General features: G+C 42.9%; 1 protein-coding gene across 11 annotated transcripts in view; it reads right to left on the reverse strand.

Annotated features, from left to right (window-relative positions):
- E74 (ecdysteroid-regulated gene E74) overlaps positions 1-18,807 on the reverse strand; it is a 149,154-nt gene that overhangs the window by 26,551 nt on the left and 103,796 nt on the right. For all 11 annotated transcript variants that reach the window (XM_006558373.3, XM_006558371.3, XM_006558377.3 and 8 more), the window contains 2 exon segments: positions 2,642-2,899; positions 411-578 (listed from right to left, as the gene is read on the reverse strand). In XM_006558373.3, the coding sequence (XP_006558436.1) occupies positions 411-578; positions 2,642-2,899 (426 nt within the window).

Raw genomic sequence — 18,807 nt, forward strand, 5'->3', positions numbered from 1 at the left:
CAATTCTGTGCTGTCTTTTATTTTACATACAGTGATCCATTATAAAAATCTGATGCTACAAAAGTGATGATAAAATCTGTGATATAGTCATATGGATTAAGATATGTTGACTTTTTTTATACATGTCTCAGAGATTTTATTAAAAGAAAGGCAAGAAGAAGAGATTTTTACAAACATTGTCCATCAACATCTGAACAGATAAGATCCAACAAACCTCAATGTATATAACATTCAAAAATTCCTTTCATCTTGCAATTTTCACTTGGATTCGTCCAGCAGGAATTAAAAAGGCACATCTCGTGATTCATAGAGAAATAAAAAGATCGTAGAATCGATCGATCTAAAAGTTTCGTGAATTGTTACTTACTCGTCCGATTGAAAATATTCTCGTTGTAGAGATTGAAACTTACCTGACGACAAATGAGAATGATGAGACGCCAGGCTTGGCTGAAGGGACGAATTGGGATTGAGCCTTGCTTTCAATAAGAGATTCGCGTCCTCGTTACCGCCCGAGGACGTGCTGGACTCCACGTCGCTGACTCCGCTGTCCGCGGGGCTCGCTGGCAGTGATCCGCTTCCTGTTTACGCGCGATGAAACAGAAATGCAACAGAGTTTCGTTTGGTAATCGCGTCCAGATGAACGACCACGAAGGAAAAAAGGCATTCGGGACGCGCTTCTGCAACGTTTTGCACGCTCACTTAAAAAAAAAAGACTTTGACTCTCTTTCGTTTCCAGTTCCAGTTCCAATTTAATTCGTCCATTTCTAAGACAAATCTTCCAAAGGGGAGAGGATTTTCAGTAAGAATGGAATTCAATTTTTCAATCTGTCATCGAAATTAATTCTAAAACAACTTAGGATTAAAGGAATTAAAGTTCGATGGCCTTTCGATTGTCTCAAAATCAATTGGAAATGAAAATTCTCCGAAGAAAATCGAGTTAGGCGCAAAATCTGGCCGAATTTCACGCGTGGACGCGGTTCCTTCCGCTCGGTTCCTCCTCTCTTTGTGCCTTCTGTAAGCGAATTAACGTCTTCGAGGTGGTCCGCCGAAAGGAGGGGCGGACGACTCCGCTTTATCGAGCAACAACGACGACACCAGACCGACGAACGTGTTTTCGCGTGCGCCGTCAATTAAAGGCATCTTTATGCAACGGGCGAAGGTCATCCGGTCATTGGGTATGCATATCGCTCGTGCTTCCCACGGTCTCCTTCCCTCCCTCTCCTTCCCTCTCCCTATCGCGCGGCTCGAGAGAGAAAGAGAGAGAGGGAGAGAACGGTCTGGAACCAGTCCTAAAAGGTCCAGTGTGTAAGGTTCGAGAGGTCCGCCGTCCTCTTTCGATCCATTCGACGCCACCGCCACACCGTCGACGTGTCCAAATCGACACGTCGTCTGCAGAAAGGGTTACACGTGTATCTGGGGCAAGCAGAAACGTCGTCTGCAGAAAGTCGCGGCGGCGATGCCTCTTAGATTATGCGTGTTTCGGCAAATCGACTGGCCCAGGCGAGGTACTTGTGCTCATTGAACCGAGAGCACAGCGAAAATCACGTGGCGAAAGATTTTTTAAAAAGAGTTCCCTTTTTTGCAAAAGGTCATACGTTGATCATTTTTTTAATATTGTAATATATCGTTTTATTTAATAGACGTAAGAATGATTGAGTATACGTTCCAAGGCTTTCAAATCGAATGGAAAAAAAGAAAAATCGTCTTCAAGAAGGAAAGATGGGAGGAAACGTGGAGGTGGCGTCTCACAGGTGTGCACAGCGGTGAAATTCCCCCGTTCATCATCGGTACGGGAAGTCGAGAAATCGATATTGCCTGTCTGCTCGACGGCTGAACAGGAATTTTCGCCTTTTTATTGCCACGCACACGCGCGCCTCGTCTCTAACGATCTAACATCGGAGGAGGGGGGGGAGGAGAGAATTGTTGCTCGAACGAGGCAGAAACTGGCAACTGCTTTTTTACCCGCGTGGCGTTCCTATGAAAAGCGCGAGGAGAGGAAAGTCGAAACGTTTACCGGCTCCGACGGCGGCGAAGCCACGCCGGAAGTGATTTCCTGTCGGCTGTTTACCAGCCGGCCATCGATATTGCTTTGTAAATATTATTATTGGCCGAGTAGAACGCCGTTCCAATGGAAAATCGATGCGCGTAATCTCGTTTTACGTGATTAAGGAAGGGAAGAGAAGAAAAAGAGAAGAAAATTGAATAAATAAAAATAGGGAGGGAGGATTTCGTCGTGACCTTGCAATCCTCCGCCGATCTTCTCCGGCGCGAGAATTGATTTATTCCAATTGCTTTCTCCGCCGTTTCTATTGTGATCGAAATTGGAAGAGAGCGTGCAACACGTTGCGCCACACGTGCGTTGTAATTCTTTTCCCCCTTTTTCTATCTTGGCTGCAAAGCCTTAATTGATAAATTATGGTAGATACGAATCACTTAATAATAGCCTCATTCGCCGTAACATCGTTCAACGAGATTTTTCTTATTCCTTTCATCTTTGTATCTAATCTGTGTATCCAAAGAAAGAGAGACGACGAATGTTAAATGTAAATTAAATATACAAACTCGTTTCTCTTTTCACCGTATATGTGACAGCGAATGAGCGATATTGAAACGCATTAGGGAGGCTGAGGTCGAGGCTGACCTGGCGTGCTTGTGGTGGCCATGGTGGCAGTGGTGTAGGACGGTTGGCCCATTTGAGCGTGGCCGGGCAAGTGGCGGCCGTATCCATTTTGCACCCCTAGACCGTGCTGCTGGGGATGCTGCGAGAGAATACCGTGCAGCAGACGTGTCCCCGTGCTGGTCGTCGTCGTACCGGTCGATCCTGGTTCCGCTTTAACGCTGGCCAGGCCCAGTTGTTCCTTCTCGCTCGCATCGTGTGGCTGAACTTCCCTCGTGTCCACTGAAACCAACGCCAACGACAACCTTAAATCTCTCCCTTTCTCTCCTTAAATACACGTGTCTTAAACTACATGTCTTCTTCAATCGTAATCTTTTTTAAAAAGAATCTTTGAAAAAGATTCTCTTTGGATTTCACTTTTTTAAATGCTCTTATGACGTATTACGTCTTATCGGATTCACCAATCGAAAAGAAACACTTCTGCGACAAATATGGCAATAATAGAAATCAAAAAACAGTTTCGAAAGCTCGTTAGAAACGATCTAAGCAAAGAGAATCGATAAAAGTAAGGCGAGCTTTCTTCAGGTCTTTCGTGGATTCTTAAATGACTTTTTTAAATGCCCTATTCTTATGATGTATTACGTCTTATCGGATTCACCAATCGAAAAGAAACACTTCTGTGACAAATATGGCAATAATATAAGAAATCAAAAAACAGTTTCGAAAGCTCAGAAACGATCTAACTATCCAAGAGAATCGGAAGAGCAAAGAGAATCGGTAAAAGTAAGGCGAGCTTTCTCCAGGTGTTTCGCAGGTAGAAGCTCGTCTTCGCTGGAGGATCCGCGCCGGATATCGCGCAGATATTCTTACGTCAGACGAGCGTCTTCCTGCCCGCCATTCCGTTCCGGATAATTACAGCGCTAGTTTTGCTTTCCATCCGTGACTTCTCTCGTTATCCCCTCCCTCAGAGTTGGACAAAGCAGCAGAGACTCGACACAGTGGAAGAAGAGAAACCGATCTTTTCTACCTAAACACCATCCTCGTCTTACGGGGATCTCGTAATTACCGATTTAATTCGTGATCTCTCATGATCGCCTTCCTCGACAATTTTTCATCCCTCCCCGCTACATTGCAACCGAGGATTTTTACAACCAAGTTTCCCTTAAGGAAGGGAAGAAGAGATTGGAAACAAGGAATCTTTAAATATTCAATTTCTGGAAGAATTGGGATGAGTTGGATTTGATCCCTCTTCTTCCTAAAATTCTTCTAAATATTTAATCGAGGGATCTCCAGCCAATTTCGAAACGTGGATTTCGCGGATCCCAGACGTTTGTGTCTGGGGCGCATCCAGCGCGATTGCGCAACCGTGTGGGCGCGACAAAAAGCGGTCGGCACACTTTTATCGTATATTTTCGATCCCTTCTCGCCACGATATATAATATAAATGACTGGTGTGGTGGAGGAAGTTGGAAACGGTGGTTCGCGAAGAAAGCGTGTTCAGCAAGGCGGAATCCACCGTGGCGGAATGAGTCGATTTTCCACGCCGATTTTTCCCCGGCCCCTGCCACGAGAAATTGCTTAATGAAGCCGCGAGGTTGGCACTGCCTGAAAGGAAGGTAGAAACGTTGCAGTGGGTCAAGGAGAGACGCCGGCTTTCACTTCCTCTCCGCAACGCCTCTACCCCTCGAGAACACCTCCCGTGCCTCTCTTTTTTTTTTTTTTTTTTTTCCTTTCCTTCGGCGCTTCCTCGGTGTGCAGGAAGCGATCTCGACCGCTCTCGATGTCTAATCACGATAATTTCTAAAAGATTTTAAAATTGTAATCGGATGTCTTTTTCAGAGAATGATTTGGAAAATGTTTGGCTACATTTAAGATTAACGTTTAATAGATTAAATTAGCGGTTTTCAGGTAATTTGATATTTTGTAAAGGGGAACGAATGATGAGTTATGAGATCGTACAAGGAAGCGTTTAATCGAAGTACTGTTTCTTCTTCCTCCCTTTTTATTCGTTAAAATTAAAACTGATTCGGTAATCGAACTTGGATATTTATTAAAATATAAGGAAAATTTTAAATTTCTTTCTAATACATAATCAGAGGAATTTGCATACAAACTTAATATTTCCTGCGAATATAAAATTACAAACTTTAATTTTAAATTTGTAAAAGATACACGTATGTATCATTTCCCATATTCCTGTAAATAAGTCACAATCGACGGATTAAAAATTAAAATATCACACGGCTCGTTTTCCGTTCCAACTCGTCAAGCGGAAGCCAACGAAGATCGTATCGATGGAGTTTAAGGATCCCGTTGACCTCCGTTAACCCTGAAACCCACCCCCTTTAACGAAGCCTCTGTTGCCGAGGGTGCATTACAGATCAACATGCATGTGTATCTCCACCTGCGCTTGTGTTGACGCGTGTTAAATTATTCCTACACGTTCAACGAATCGAAGTTGTAAATAAATGGCTTGTTACCGATTGCACACTCGTTTCCTCGTCGTCGTCATCGTCCGTAATAATATCGATTCGAATATCGCGATACGACAATTTAACCCTCGAAACCCACCATTTCACGGAGGCCGCTTCCTCCTTTTTTCGCAGCCAACAGGCGAATGATTGAAACCTCGTTGAAACGGAAAAAAATATCTCTTCCTCCATCTCGTTCGCATCGATATAAAATTTCCAGGGAAAAGTACGCGGACGGGAGGGAGGGAGGGAAAAATCGTAAAATTTTACGGAAGATTGTTGATACTCGATTAATTAACAGCTTGGACGCGAGTTAAAAATGTTGCTCGTTGAACATGGTAGAAAGTATGTATGTACAAAGTGTCCTCCATATTTAATTGCCTATCAGGTAACCGAGAAAGTTTTGCCTCTTTTTTTTTTGCGACGAAAAAGGAAAAGAAAATGAATTTATATATCCATTGAATTAATTGTTTTTTAATACGTAGGATCTCCGTCATTTCTTCTCTTCGAAATCCTCTGCTTTTTATAACATTTTAATCCGGAGAAATTCTTAACTTTTTTCTTTTTTTTAAATTCACAATTACAAATCGAACACATCGGGTGATCGCGGAGATATATCGTATACAATTATCGATAATCCAGCAAACATTCGAATCTAAAAAAAAAAAAAAGGAAAAAAAAAATCACGATAACAATTGTAGAATATTGTAAAACAAGTTTTTAATAAATACTTCTTCATTTTATTGTATACTCTTCTGTATAAAAATAAACGTATAAAAACTTTCTCGATTACCTAACAATTCTTTAAAGCTTTTCGCATAATTCGCATCGAGGACGACCGCGAAGGGTTAATCGTTGCCGAGGAGAAAACGGCCGCTTCGACGACGCCGGAGATATCTCGAGGATCGTTCTCGCCACGATCCTCGAAGCGTCTTAATTGCGCGTGGCCGGCTACATCGGCTCGTTAGCGGGGAATCGAGTCTCAGCCAAGCCTTTCCGGGGGGGGGGTTCGACCTTGCTTGACCTTGACTCGCCCTCGCGTCGGTCGAGAAGGGTGGGTGTCTAGCCGCATCGACCGAACACACAACTCCCCCGCTTTCGACTCGCGTCGTTTCGAGAGGAATTTTCATCTTGTTTTTGTCTCGGCCTTATATTGCCTCTTATCCTTCCGTTTCCGGTGTGCGAAATTTCCTTTTCCTTTCCGGTGTGTCGTGGCTGCACACGATCCACTTGCTCATTACCAGACTTTTGTTTCGTACGAATTCTTCGAATATCATATCATACTCGAATAACTTTGATAATTGTACGCGTTATACGTACATGTACTTAGATTCGCAAGTCGTTAAGTTATTTTGCGAATATACAAGCATATTTGATAAAAATTAATTCGTATCTTTTCTTCATTGTCATTCAATAATATTAAAACTTAAAAGTTTAGTTAAACGAAGGATACGATTAAAAATAACGAGAATGGATTTTATTACTTTATATAATAATTATATTTCAAGTGTAATACAAAATGTTTTGCAGTTATTCGAGTATCATTCGTTATTATCTAACGTTCATAATTTACTAAATATAGTAACTAAGATATGTGAAAACGTTATATAACTGACCTATGCGCAACTATTCAAGTATCAATGAAAGTAACCACACTGTTCCAACGGAATCGACATTCCACTCTCTATCAAACGTTTCAACTATTCGCGTTCGTACGATCACGAAAGAAAAAGAAAAAAAAACGATATCTTATCGATTTATCACAATGAAAGTAAAAGTTTATGTTATGTTTCGTCGCGAGGAATTACGATGAGTAGTATAAAAAAAGGATGTATTTCGTTACATCTCGACGGTATGTTCCGCTTTCCTCGGAACACGGCCGATGTCGAAACAGCAACGACGAGAGGGTTAGTTGCGCGCGCAATTCGGACCCGATCGCTTCCGAATCGAGGCCGAAAACGATTCGGGCGCGCACACGCGCACGCGCAGTACGTAAGGTCAGCGTTTGCCCGGGCCACGCAACTTTCTCGCCGCGTACACGCGCGCACGCGTGCACGCACACACCTTCCGGTCGTGCCGGCCATTGCGTAACGGTAACGACTCTCTCTTTCTATGTGACATCACGCGCTCCACGAATATGCCGGAGACAAAGATGGCCGAGCGGCCGATTTCCATCGATCGACTTCGTTCCGTCTCGAATTCTGATGAAACGTCGATTTTAATTGGTCGCTCGATCGACGCGAAGGCAGCGCAATCGACGATTTTTTTTTTTTTTTTCACATTGGAAAGGGAAATAACGAAATTCCTTTATCGTTCCTTTTTCTAATAATCTTCTTTTTATATATATACGTGGTTGATGTGACATTTGATCGATACTTTTGACTTCTTCAATAACGCTTCTTTTTTTTTTTTCACTTCATCGAGAGTTACGTAACTCTTAATAAAAACTGTTAATGCTCTAATTACGTTTCATAACTGATAAAGATAATTTTGCGACAAACATAAATTTATTATGTTTAATTTAAAATTGTTGTTATATTTATTATTCAATAAAAAAAAAAAGTAAGCATCGAGAGATCAATCGTCGAACGATAGCGTATAAATATTATATTCCGTTTTACTGTCGGTTCAAAGATAGATAGAGTTTCTCTCAGGGAAAATTATAAGCATCTGACATTTGTCGTATGCAACGATCGGTAGAATCCCTCGGATAGTTCAATTGCTTCGAGTAAAAAAAGAAGAAGAAGAGGAGGAGGGAGGAGGAGGAGGAATCTCGAGGCTCGCCAAAAGTCAGAGAGAAGAAAACACCTCGACTCTATTCCGTCCTTTCGTCACTTCTTCGTTTACGATACGAGCGAAGCGAGCGTCGTATCCTTGACACGGAGACATCGATCTGTCTCGAACGAGTTCTCCCACTCGCTCGTATATTTTCCACCCTTTTTCTACGTTTCTCAAGGAAAAAAAGTATTCCATCAACGAGATCAACGAGATACCGAGGGGAACCGGCCACTTGCGCAAAATTGACACGGCTCGGCCGTGATGGATCCGCGGAGATTTAACACAACTTGGCTTGGTACAACTGCTTGCAAAAGGAGTTGTACGGCCGTGAAACGATCACGATGTTTTCATGGCGGTCGCAGGTGCAACACTGCAACACGCAGCTGTTGATCGTTCGAGAATGGAATACCGCCGGTAGAAATCACGGTTCGAAAGTAGCAGTGATTAACCCTTTTCTCGACTCGACACAGTTTCGAGATTTCGAGAACGGGTTCTCCTCCATCGATCCATCCGTAATTTCGAGAAACATTTTAACACTTGTTGCAACTTTCAAATATCTCTATTATTCATATTTTAAAATAAAAGATACTGGCAGCCATCCTCTCAATCTCAGAAGATTTTCTCCTTAATCTTCTTCTAAAAATCTATAAACGAATTTTCAATCAATAATAATAACAAAAGTGAAGAATACCACGTAAAAAGTTTCTTCGATCCAAGTTCAAAGTTAGAAGAAACGCCATCGACGCGTTTGCAAATAGGATTAAAACCGCACAGACGAAAATATAAGAGAGGAAAACGAGTTATTAACTCCTCGTTCGTACTGGAATGGGCAGCTGGAAACGCCTACAAAGTCGGGCCGAATGCACGAAACCGCAATCGCGGGCGAGGAAAAGAAAAGAAAGAAAGAAGAGAGAGAGAGAAAAAGAAAAAAAACTTGGCTCCTTATTTATTTCTGTTTTCGTATTCCCAAAGGTGGTGTTCGCCGTGCAGCGCAACGCAATCGAGTCCAGAACCTTTGATTCGTCGCGGTTCGTTATTGGTTATGTAATTTCGTGGCACGCCATACTTTCTCGCTTCGAGATCTCGAGTCGAGGCTCTCTCGTTGAAAAAATGTTAGCCGGCTTTATGGGTAACGGGGGATCGAAGCAAATTGCTGCCAATTAAAGAGCCCCTATGCGATTCTATATCTTTAATATCAGAGAGACGAAAATTTACCACCAGTTTCGATGGAATTACAATGTAATTCAACGTTGAATATCGTCATTTATTCCGTATTATTCTCGACGATTTTCTTATCTTTGGAAAGAAAAACAACAAGTAAATATGTTCGGGAGGAAGATATGCAAATTTTGGGTAAGAATCGTGTACGACTCTTTTCGAGATCGATAAAAAGTTAACCGAAATCACGAATTTTCTGCCACTTTCTTCTGTGAACGCGTGACATCGTCGTGTCGTTTACGAAGGTTTTGACAGTGTCTTTTCGATCCCGTGCCAGCAAGGGTTCGAGCACGCGAGACTACTCCCACGCTTCCGTCTTGTGAAAAAAGCGAGGCATGATATGGTTATCGATTTGGAGATTTCGTACGAAAAGCATTAAAACTTTTGCTATTACGTTACAATTGGCTAGGAAGAATATTATCAGATTCGATATCAAATACGTTGATCTGAAAATAATATTAAAACGTTTTGGACACGTTTTTAATAATTTCAAAGAAAATAAAGATTTCTATCTAATTACGTCTATTTCTAAAATGTCAAAGCGAGAAAGGATTCTAAAGATCTTCAATTCCTCACTTTGCTGTATTCTCTTCTACGAATTCCGTCTACCACGATGTCGCAATCGAAAACGATCCACAGCGTTAATCCTTCTTTCAACCATCGAGAGATTTATCGTTTCCTCAAACATCATCAAAAAAAAAAAAGAAAAAAGTAAAAATTACAGACATTTTTATATTTATAAAATGTCTCTCCCCAAGAAGTAACCGCTTAAAAAATATATATATAAATTAACTAGAACAAACTTTTAAACTCATATCCCCTCACGATCAATAAATCCATAATTAACAAATAAGTTCGCAGTATCGTAATCATAACAAATTCTCCCAATTTCATCCAAGAATTGTTATATTCAAAAATTTATTCCTTTAATCTCCCTTTACCATCTCTAACTTTCCTTAAAAAAAAAAAAAAGAAAAGGAATAATTACTTGTCGACGCGTCCACAACTCGACGGAGCGGTTAATTAGCCGAGTTTAATCCGATCGTACGGGGAGGTGGGGGTCGATCGTATAACCTCTTGCACCGCGAATTGCCAAAGCCGGAAATTTCGATACCGGAAACGACGCGCCGCGCCGCGCCTCGGCCTCTCTCTCTCTCTCCACCGTTGTGTGCATGTGCGCGACCCACTTCCTCCGTCGAAACCGAGAGTGCTTCTGTCCCGTACGTGTGAGCGGCTCGTCCGTGTGCGCGCCGCGCGAGAGTGGGTGTTTCACGTAAAACAGCCCGGCCGTTATCGCGCCGAGCAACGATCGAGAGCCTGCCTCCACCACGTTCCATTCCACGGAAGTCTCGTTTCCCTCCCCTATCGATCTACCCCTTTTTTCACAAGAGTGGAAAAACGGATTGGAAAATTTTTTCATCTTATGAAAATGAATGTGGTTGGTTATATTTGTTGGTGGAACGAAAGATCTCGAAGAAAATATAACGAAAATGCTGTCAGGATTAATTATCGATCTGTCGTTGATACTTCACGTAGAGATAAAAAAGAAAGAAAGAGGAGATCTCGTGAAAATGTAAAAATTAAACTGTTCAAATTAAACGTTACTTCATAACGCGGAAAAAAACATTTCGTTTGAAGAAGAGATCGAATTTGAAAAAAGCCATATGCACACACACGTATTCCTCAATTTCCGACAAAATCGTGGAAAAACCGTGTTTCACATCCTTTAATTTCCAACAATTCGAATTGTCGAAATTGGACAAAGGCTCGAACGAAACGGGAGGCGGAGAGGAAACCGATTTTCGCGACAAGATAGCGCGAAAGCGTTGGATTTCGATTAACGAAAAGCTGGAACGAAAGGGAATTTCACGCGTTTGCCAAGTCGATCGGTTTTCCACGTGGAAATGAATCGCTCCGTCCAGGTGTGTGCGTGGGCTGGCCTATCGCTTTGTAATTCGAGATTACTCAATTCGAAAGGCTGAACGAATGTGGGTCACCCTCCTCCCGGCAAGGGTGAGCGTATCGAAAACATAATCACCGGTTCCTCCAGGGGAAGGGCAACCCTTAGCCGTGCAGCAGCCTTGAAAACGAGGGATTCGCGACCTAAGCGCACCCTCCTCCTCCCTCTGACTCCATCACTCTCTTCCCACCTTCGAGGAAAGAGGAAACGATCCCGCGTCCCTGACCTATTTCCAACGGTTGAATGGTCTCCTCCTCGGAGAGGAGGCAGCTTCTTCCACCGCTATTGTGCGCCTCTAAGGATCGCCCGAATACGCACGCACACGCCCATTTCCTACGTGGTGGAGCATTGGAAAGGTTGGAGATTGGAAATTGGCAAGGAATTTTCTTTTAGTTAATACGCGTAACTTTTTTCCTCCCCTGTCTCTTCCTTTAAACGGGATCGATGATGTTGTGAAAGCGTATTATTATTTAGAGGACGGTGAAGATAACATTTTTATTGATGATAATAAATTTTATTTTCTTTTTTCTTCGAGCGTATTAAAAATATTTTAAAACTGTAATAATGGAAGATATGATAAATACTTAGAAATTATTCCAGCGGAGTTTGATAGATTGAAAGGAAAAACTGGATCGAGATTTTATTTACCTCTCCTCTTCCTTTTCGATTTACACATTGTACAAAATTTTCATTGATCGATCTATCTATCACTGTCTTGTCTGTCGAGTGAAGCATCCAAATTAAACTCGGTGATAGAACCTGTGCCGAGGCCCGGCTTTCTTCTCTTTCAACCTCTTCTAAGTATCCAATAACTGTGTCACGTTCGTGGAACAGCATAGAAAATCAACGGAACGATCCTTGAACGGGCGAACGGGAGAAAGAGAAAGCGTTTCAAACGGATGAGAAGCTTAACGAGGGGAACAGTTGGCCAACCAAACGATTCGACGAAACTTGGACGAGTTGAAAAATTCTTTTCTCACGGAGGGGGTGGATACCCTTACCCTCATCGTTAATGCATCGCTCCAACGAAAAATGTGTTGTGTCCCGTTAAATGTTTCCCAGGTGAGCCAGAAGGAGGAAACTGGGTTATTCACCGGGGAGGATCGATGGATTTCTAACGGTACACGGCCGAGAGGGATTCAGGTAGCGCGGAGAAAGAGCAACAACGGGGGATGACGATTCCTCCACCGGATGCTGCCTCCCCCTCCCCCATGCTTTTAAGCTTTTATCTCTTCTATTATGGAAAGAATATCTTGGCTCTCCTCCTTCTTCGATTCGATCGAACATCTCGCGATTTGGAAAAAAATCACCGTTTCACCCCTTCGGGGTGGAAAAGAGAGGAAAAACGAAGAACTTCGTTATCGCGCGCATTAACAATCCTGGCTGGTTTCTTAGGAGGCAGCCGTTAAAGGCACGTTGCGCAACCTAATGGCGAAGAATCTAATTTCTTAATTGCGTAACGCGATTTAAAGGAATACGTGTCCCGAGCTGGAATTTCGTGGACTTTCTTTTCACCATCCCCACTCTGAGAAACGGTCGTTCGGTCGGTCGGTCAGCAGTCGAAACCTTCTAGCGGATGGATACTGACGCGAAAAAAACAGATAAGAAAAGGAAAAAGAAAGAAAGAAGGAAGAGAAAACCGTCGACCAACAGGTCAGTTTCACCCGTCCCCATAATCTTTGGAAAATCGTGTGTGAAATCGACATGAAATGTCGAGATCGTGTTCATCCCTCCCTGAGAAAAATTCCAAAAAAACGGAAGGAGGAGCAAAGTTCGCATCGAACACGGAGGAGGAGGAGGGGAAAGGGTGTCAAGGACGACGGTGGCCGTCCAGAAAGAGCGGTACACTCCGGCGAGGATCGGCGGCAGGGCACAAACGACGGATACCCGCTTACGATTTGATTAGAAAATAGTACTCTCTCGTTTTGCCCGTGTTGTGGCCGGGCTGCTATTGTGTAACAAGAGCGGCCGACTGGTAACGAGCCTCTCACGAACGAGCATGCTCGCGCTGCCACCGTTACATAATGCACAAGTGCCGTACCACTGTCCGCGAGATGATATAATAACACACGCGGCCCTATAACGCGTTCTTCCTCCTTTCTTCCCCTCTTAAAAAGGCCGAACCCCATTATTCCCATTGTTAAATCCGAGTTTCCTTCTCTTTTTTTTTTCTTATTACTCTTAGTTTCTCACTTCGATCGATGAAATAAAAAGGAATAAATCACGAGTTACTTTTGCTGGTTGAAAAGAAATCGAGTCGAAGCTTGATCTTTTTTCCTAGATTCCTCGAAGGGAAGGGTTTAATAAAAACGATGGTGAATTACGGGGGAGAATTCGCGCCGTTTCTTCCTCCTCCTCCTCTGGCGGCGTGCACTACCACCTCGTTGCTATAATAGTCTAGGTAGATCTAGCGTAGGCTCGCCTAGCCCACAAACGGTTTACTATGTAGGTCAGGGCTGGTGCATTCAACGAGCGCGCTCTGCTCTTCCTCTATGCACTGTTCGCGTACCTATAGCGAGCGATCGAGCCCCCGCCTCCTCCTCCTCCTCCTCTCCTCTCTTCCTGGCGTTCCTTTCCTTCGCTTCGTCTACCGGGTGTTTTTTAAGCGAAGGAAAGGATAAAAGGTTAGTTGAAATTAGAAGGAATTTTTATTTGGGAGGAGTGAATGGAAACCAAGTTCATCGCTTCATCTACCGAGTGTTTTTTTTAAGCGAAGGAAAGGATAAAAGGTTAGTTGAAATTAGAAGGAATTTTCATTTGGGAGGAGTGAATGGAAACCAAGTTCATCGCTTCATCTACCGGGTGTTTTTTAAGCGAAGGAAAGGATAAAAGGTTAGTTGAAATTAGAAGGAATTTTTATTTGGGAGGAGTGAATGGAAAAGTTTTCTATTTAAAGATAAGGTTAATTGTCGAAATGCATCGAAATTCCGCGTCGATCGATTACGTTACGCGATCTTCTCAGCCCCGAACTATGCTTCGACCACAATTGCCTCGGACGTTTATTATTTCCGATTGCAACCCTTAATTAGACGGGGAAAATTGGATAAGTTTTACGGGTCACTTTTGATAGAATTAATTATATTTCACGATCCTCGACCTGCTTCCCAGCAATTTCCAATATATCCTACGCTTTCCATTAAAACATTCGCAATTATCCCTTATCATCCACGCGTCGTGTTCTTCGAGCAAGGAATCGGTATCCATCCCCGGATGGAGGAGGAGGATGATGACGATCGCGAGGCTTCCCCCCGCTGCGGCCGGGATTAATAATGCGGTTACGATGGCTAATTAATCGCTCAGCTTCCGCGAGTGATTCTTCCAGGGCCGGTGGTATCGCAGTCACGTTCGTAATTAATGCGCCCCTTGTGCGAGATATCGATCGCTCTACAGGGTGTCCCTTTGAGGCGGCGATGGTACCGATAGCGCCGCTAATTGCCCCGCTTCCACGTACGTACGTCACGTTGATCCGAACTGAACACGGTGCGTCCGATCTTTCGATGCTCGAAAAAAGAAGGGGGGAGAGAGAAACGTTCGACATCGAAACGTATATAAATCGTATACATTGGGTGATAAAAGAAAATTTGGCGAGAGAATCTAAGAATCTAATATTCTTCTCGATAAAAGAAAGAGGAGAGGAATTTTTTTTCTTAACCCCGTTTTTTACACGTGCCGTTATTATTATTATTATTATTGTTAAGATACAGGTGGACGACAATCGAGCGACAACGATTGTATCCCGGTCAGAAGTATACACGAGTCGAAAAGCGTGTCCGATAGAAGCGTGTTCGAGACCGAGCGCGCGATATCGATCGCGGATCCAATATTTATTCTCGATATGCAGTCGGTGGTGTCGCGTTTCCATAAGCAGGCTCGCGGCGGCACCACGGCGGATAAAAGAATCGCGGCCACGCGAAACGTTTGATAAACCTGGCTCGCCGATGCAAATGACCCGTCCGCGTCATCAACGAGCCTCCATCATCGACTCGTTCCCCCAATTCGGCCGCAGCGCCCCATAAAAATCGCAGACGATTGTGTCAAGGTGAGGTCAATTGCTCCTCGAGAAAGAGGAGGCCGGTTTAAACGGCCGACCGTTCGTTAAAACGCATTATCGCTCGTTTCGAGCGTCGATCGTTCGTTATCGATTCAAAATTCAGCGCGAACGTTCGATGATTGAGTGTCGTTTCCGCGGACTCGACTTTGAAGAGTCGAGTTTCGAGTTTAATTCCCGACCTCGTGGCTAGCGTTTGCAACCTTGCCAACAACCAACCGGTATTGTTCGCCGTGCCACGAGGTGGACGCTTTTAAACGTCCATTCGGTGATCCAGTTTCTCGTATCGGATATCCGCGGCCGTTGACGCGAAGTTCAATTTCCGAGAAACGAGCGGGAAAAGGAGGAAATCGTGAGTATGAAATTACGGGGAATTATATTGCGATACCTTATTTCGAAACTGTACTACTTTTTTTTTTTCACAGCATTTATCAATTGTCCATTCTTTTATCGATAATAAAAGATACACAAGATTGGAAAAAGAGAAAGGAAAAATTTTCGTTCGCAATTAATCGATCAATTAAAATGAAAATTCGAGTTCCGCGAGACCGAGATCGTCGCATATTTTCCCCTCTATTTTTACAAAGGATCACGTTCCACTTTCATTAACCGGCATACGTGCCAAGTGTCAAGCGTCCCTGCAATTGGGACACCCGGTAGACGAAGGTAAGCGTCTCCGTGCCAACGTTCCAATAACCACCCAAGAGCACAAGGACAGTCTACCCCAGTTTTCCTATTGCGACCGCCTACGGCACGTCCTTCACCCCCTCTCCTCTCTCTCTCTCTCTCTCTCTCTGCCTCTCTCGCTCGCTCTTGCTCGACTCTCTTCCGGGCCGATCGGCGTGGAAAATGCCGCGGGAAATCGATCCCGACCGGACTGGAGAGGAAATTCGTGAGGCGTGAGACCACGCCGCGCGTGGATAAAAGGGTGGACCCCCATGGAAAGGCCGGAAAGGGTGATCATCCCCTATCTTGGTCAAAGACGGACCGAAGAAACCGCGCTCGTTTCAAGGAGGAGAGGGGAGGGAAGAGAGAGAGAGAGAGCGAAGTTTTCTTTCAGACGAGCTATAAAAAAAAAAAAAATAAAATAAAGTTTCACGCCTCGGCCGAGCGCGGGAAAAGTGTGAAGGTGCGCGTGGCCACTGCGCAACCTCGTTCAAAGGATTTGAAAACCTGGCTTTACGTTTCAACGTCTAGTGACCAATTACGATATCGCTCTCTTGTGTAAAGATTGTACCAAGATATTCCATTGCATAACATAAAATGAATAAATTTTTGTATATATATATATATAGTTAGAAAAGTTTTTTTAGATCGTTTGATTATCCTTATTTGATCTTATATTTTATCTTATAAGATTGTAAAGTCTGAATCTTTCTAGGTTGAATATGCTTATCTGTGATATTAATTATTATTTTTCTATTTTTGTTTGTTTGTGTTATTTATAATAAAATTTAATTAATTTGTTGAACTAATTTTAAATTCTTTCTTCACGATGATTTCGAGTTTGATTTCGAGCGTTTAGTTTTCTTCGTTATCGTAATCGAGTCGCAGCATTTTTTCGCCAGATTATATTATTTGCTCGACAATTATTAGTCTTATTATCCTCTTTTATGGAATACCAACACGTTGTTATTGTTTATGCTGATAATGATCCACTTGTTCGCCTGATAAAATAAAATTGAAACAGCAGAATATTTGCATGTCACGAGTCACGTCTTCTTTCCCGGATCACGTTTCTCTAATTATCATCTTAAAGCGGTCGAAGCGGCAATATTTGATTGATGTGTTTAATATATCTTTTCCTCTTTTTTTTTCCTTATCGTTTATCGAGATCGATCGAATATAGGTCAGTTTCGCGGTTGCGCTTAAAAACAATTTAAAACGTGCGTAACTAGCAGAAACTATAACGATATAGTATCTCGATGAGATTAAGCGCTATATTATAGCAGATAATATTAACAATTTCGTTTCCTTTCTCTGATAAATACCCGTCAACCGTAATTTTAGATAAAAATCTCTTCTCTAACCACCGATACCGAAGAAGCATTAACCCTAGGGATCTTAGAAGGTTTAAGGTCAGTCTCTACTAAGAGAGAATGCTAAAAATGTATATTTATTTTGTTCCAACTATTTTTATTTACATAATATTGTGATGCAAGATATTTAAATATCTTGCTTAGCGAGAAAATAAAATATTAAAAAACGCGGAGAGTTTATCTACGACTTAAATAAATTTATATCGATCGTAAAAAATTGTTTAAAAAAAAAAAAGGGAAGGAAATAAACCTTTCGATATCTAATTTATTCGTTTCACAATCAAACACTCTCGATAGATATTTTTGACCATCCTCGAAACGTTCTGATTAACCCTCTTTCCACTTCAAGGACAACAAAGAAAAGAAAATCGGAATATAATAAAAAAAAAAAAAAAAAAAAAAAAATTTCTAAAACCATCACCGTGCACGATGACGCTCGAACGAGCGTCCATTCCATTAATTCAACTTTCTATAAGCGGTGGTCGAGGGAGAAAATTTTCCTAGCAAGTTCGTGAACCGTGAAAGTCGGGCCAATTAGTATCGAGGTAAAAAATTCACCTGTGCGTTTCAAGGGCCGTACCGCGCTTAGTTTAATAGAATCCTGCGCGCGATTGTCGAAGAAACGAAAAGCAATTTAGCCTAGGAATCATCATCGAGGGGAATGAAGGGGGGGGAAGGTGTCGCCACGGCGCCGCGGCGGACGCCTAGGCGCAGAGAGGAGAAGGTACGAAGGAGGGTTAGACCGCAGACAGGAAGTTAGTCCTTCCTTCCTCCGGCCGGGCCAATATCCTGAATTACAATGAGCCGACGCGTTTCCTCGAACCGTGGTCGGAGGCTATTTAAATACAGCCACCGACAGTTTTCCATATATCGCAGCGATATTCGTGCCTACGGCTATCCCCACGGCAACAGTCTCGCCGTGGAAGGAGGCGAAATTGTCCTCTCTTATCACCGTTCAAACAAAAGAAGAACCGTCTCTCGTTCGAGAGCTATCCGCGAGAGTTACGGAGGGCATAAGAAGGGAATTCGCGATGAAAATGTGTCGAGGATTGAACACGCGAGAGACGACCCAAGCATCGATAGCGATGTAACGTTTAATTGCACGAAAATTGGCCTGGCGCACAAGGTCGAAGGAATTGAAATAGGCGACCGATAAGATAAATAAAGCGAGGCGAAGCACGCGTGTGGTAATTAAACAGGCTCGATTTCGATTGCTTGCTGATTAGACAGGTGGGGATCAGATAATAATTTCATTTTCTTTTAAGCAAGGGGTAAAGAAACTTGAACTCTCGATGCGCGTTTCAACAATACTTATTCTTCTATTAATTATTAAAAAACATATTTAAATGGTTGGATCGAACGAGAATTTGGAATTTCGTACGCGGTAAAAATTTATAAGGAATAAATACCGTAACACGATTTAATAAACAACGAAAAGGATTTGTTATTAATCGTCGATATGTGGAGCGTGTCCGTTTTTCTTTTTTTTCTTAGCCGATCGAAAACCCCGTTGCTCGATTAACTTCGCGGTGGTTACTCGATCGACGGACACTGCTTTCTTCCCCCTCGAAGCGATCGAACAGTCTTCATTTCCTGATTAACCCGCCAACGGTCCGGCGGCTCTCTCTCTTTCTTTCTCGAATATATAGAAGAGAGCGTAGCCGGAAGTAATCTGT

Source organism: Apis mellifera, linkage group LG3 (assembly GCF_003254395.2).
Source record: "Apis mellifera strain DH4 linkage group LG3, Amel_HAv3.1, whole genome shotgun sequence".
Taxonomy (NCBI): Eukaryota; Metazoa; Arthropoda; class Insecta; order Hymenoptera; family Apidae; genus Apis; species Apis mellifera.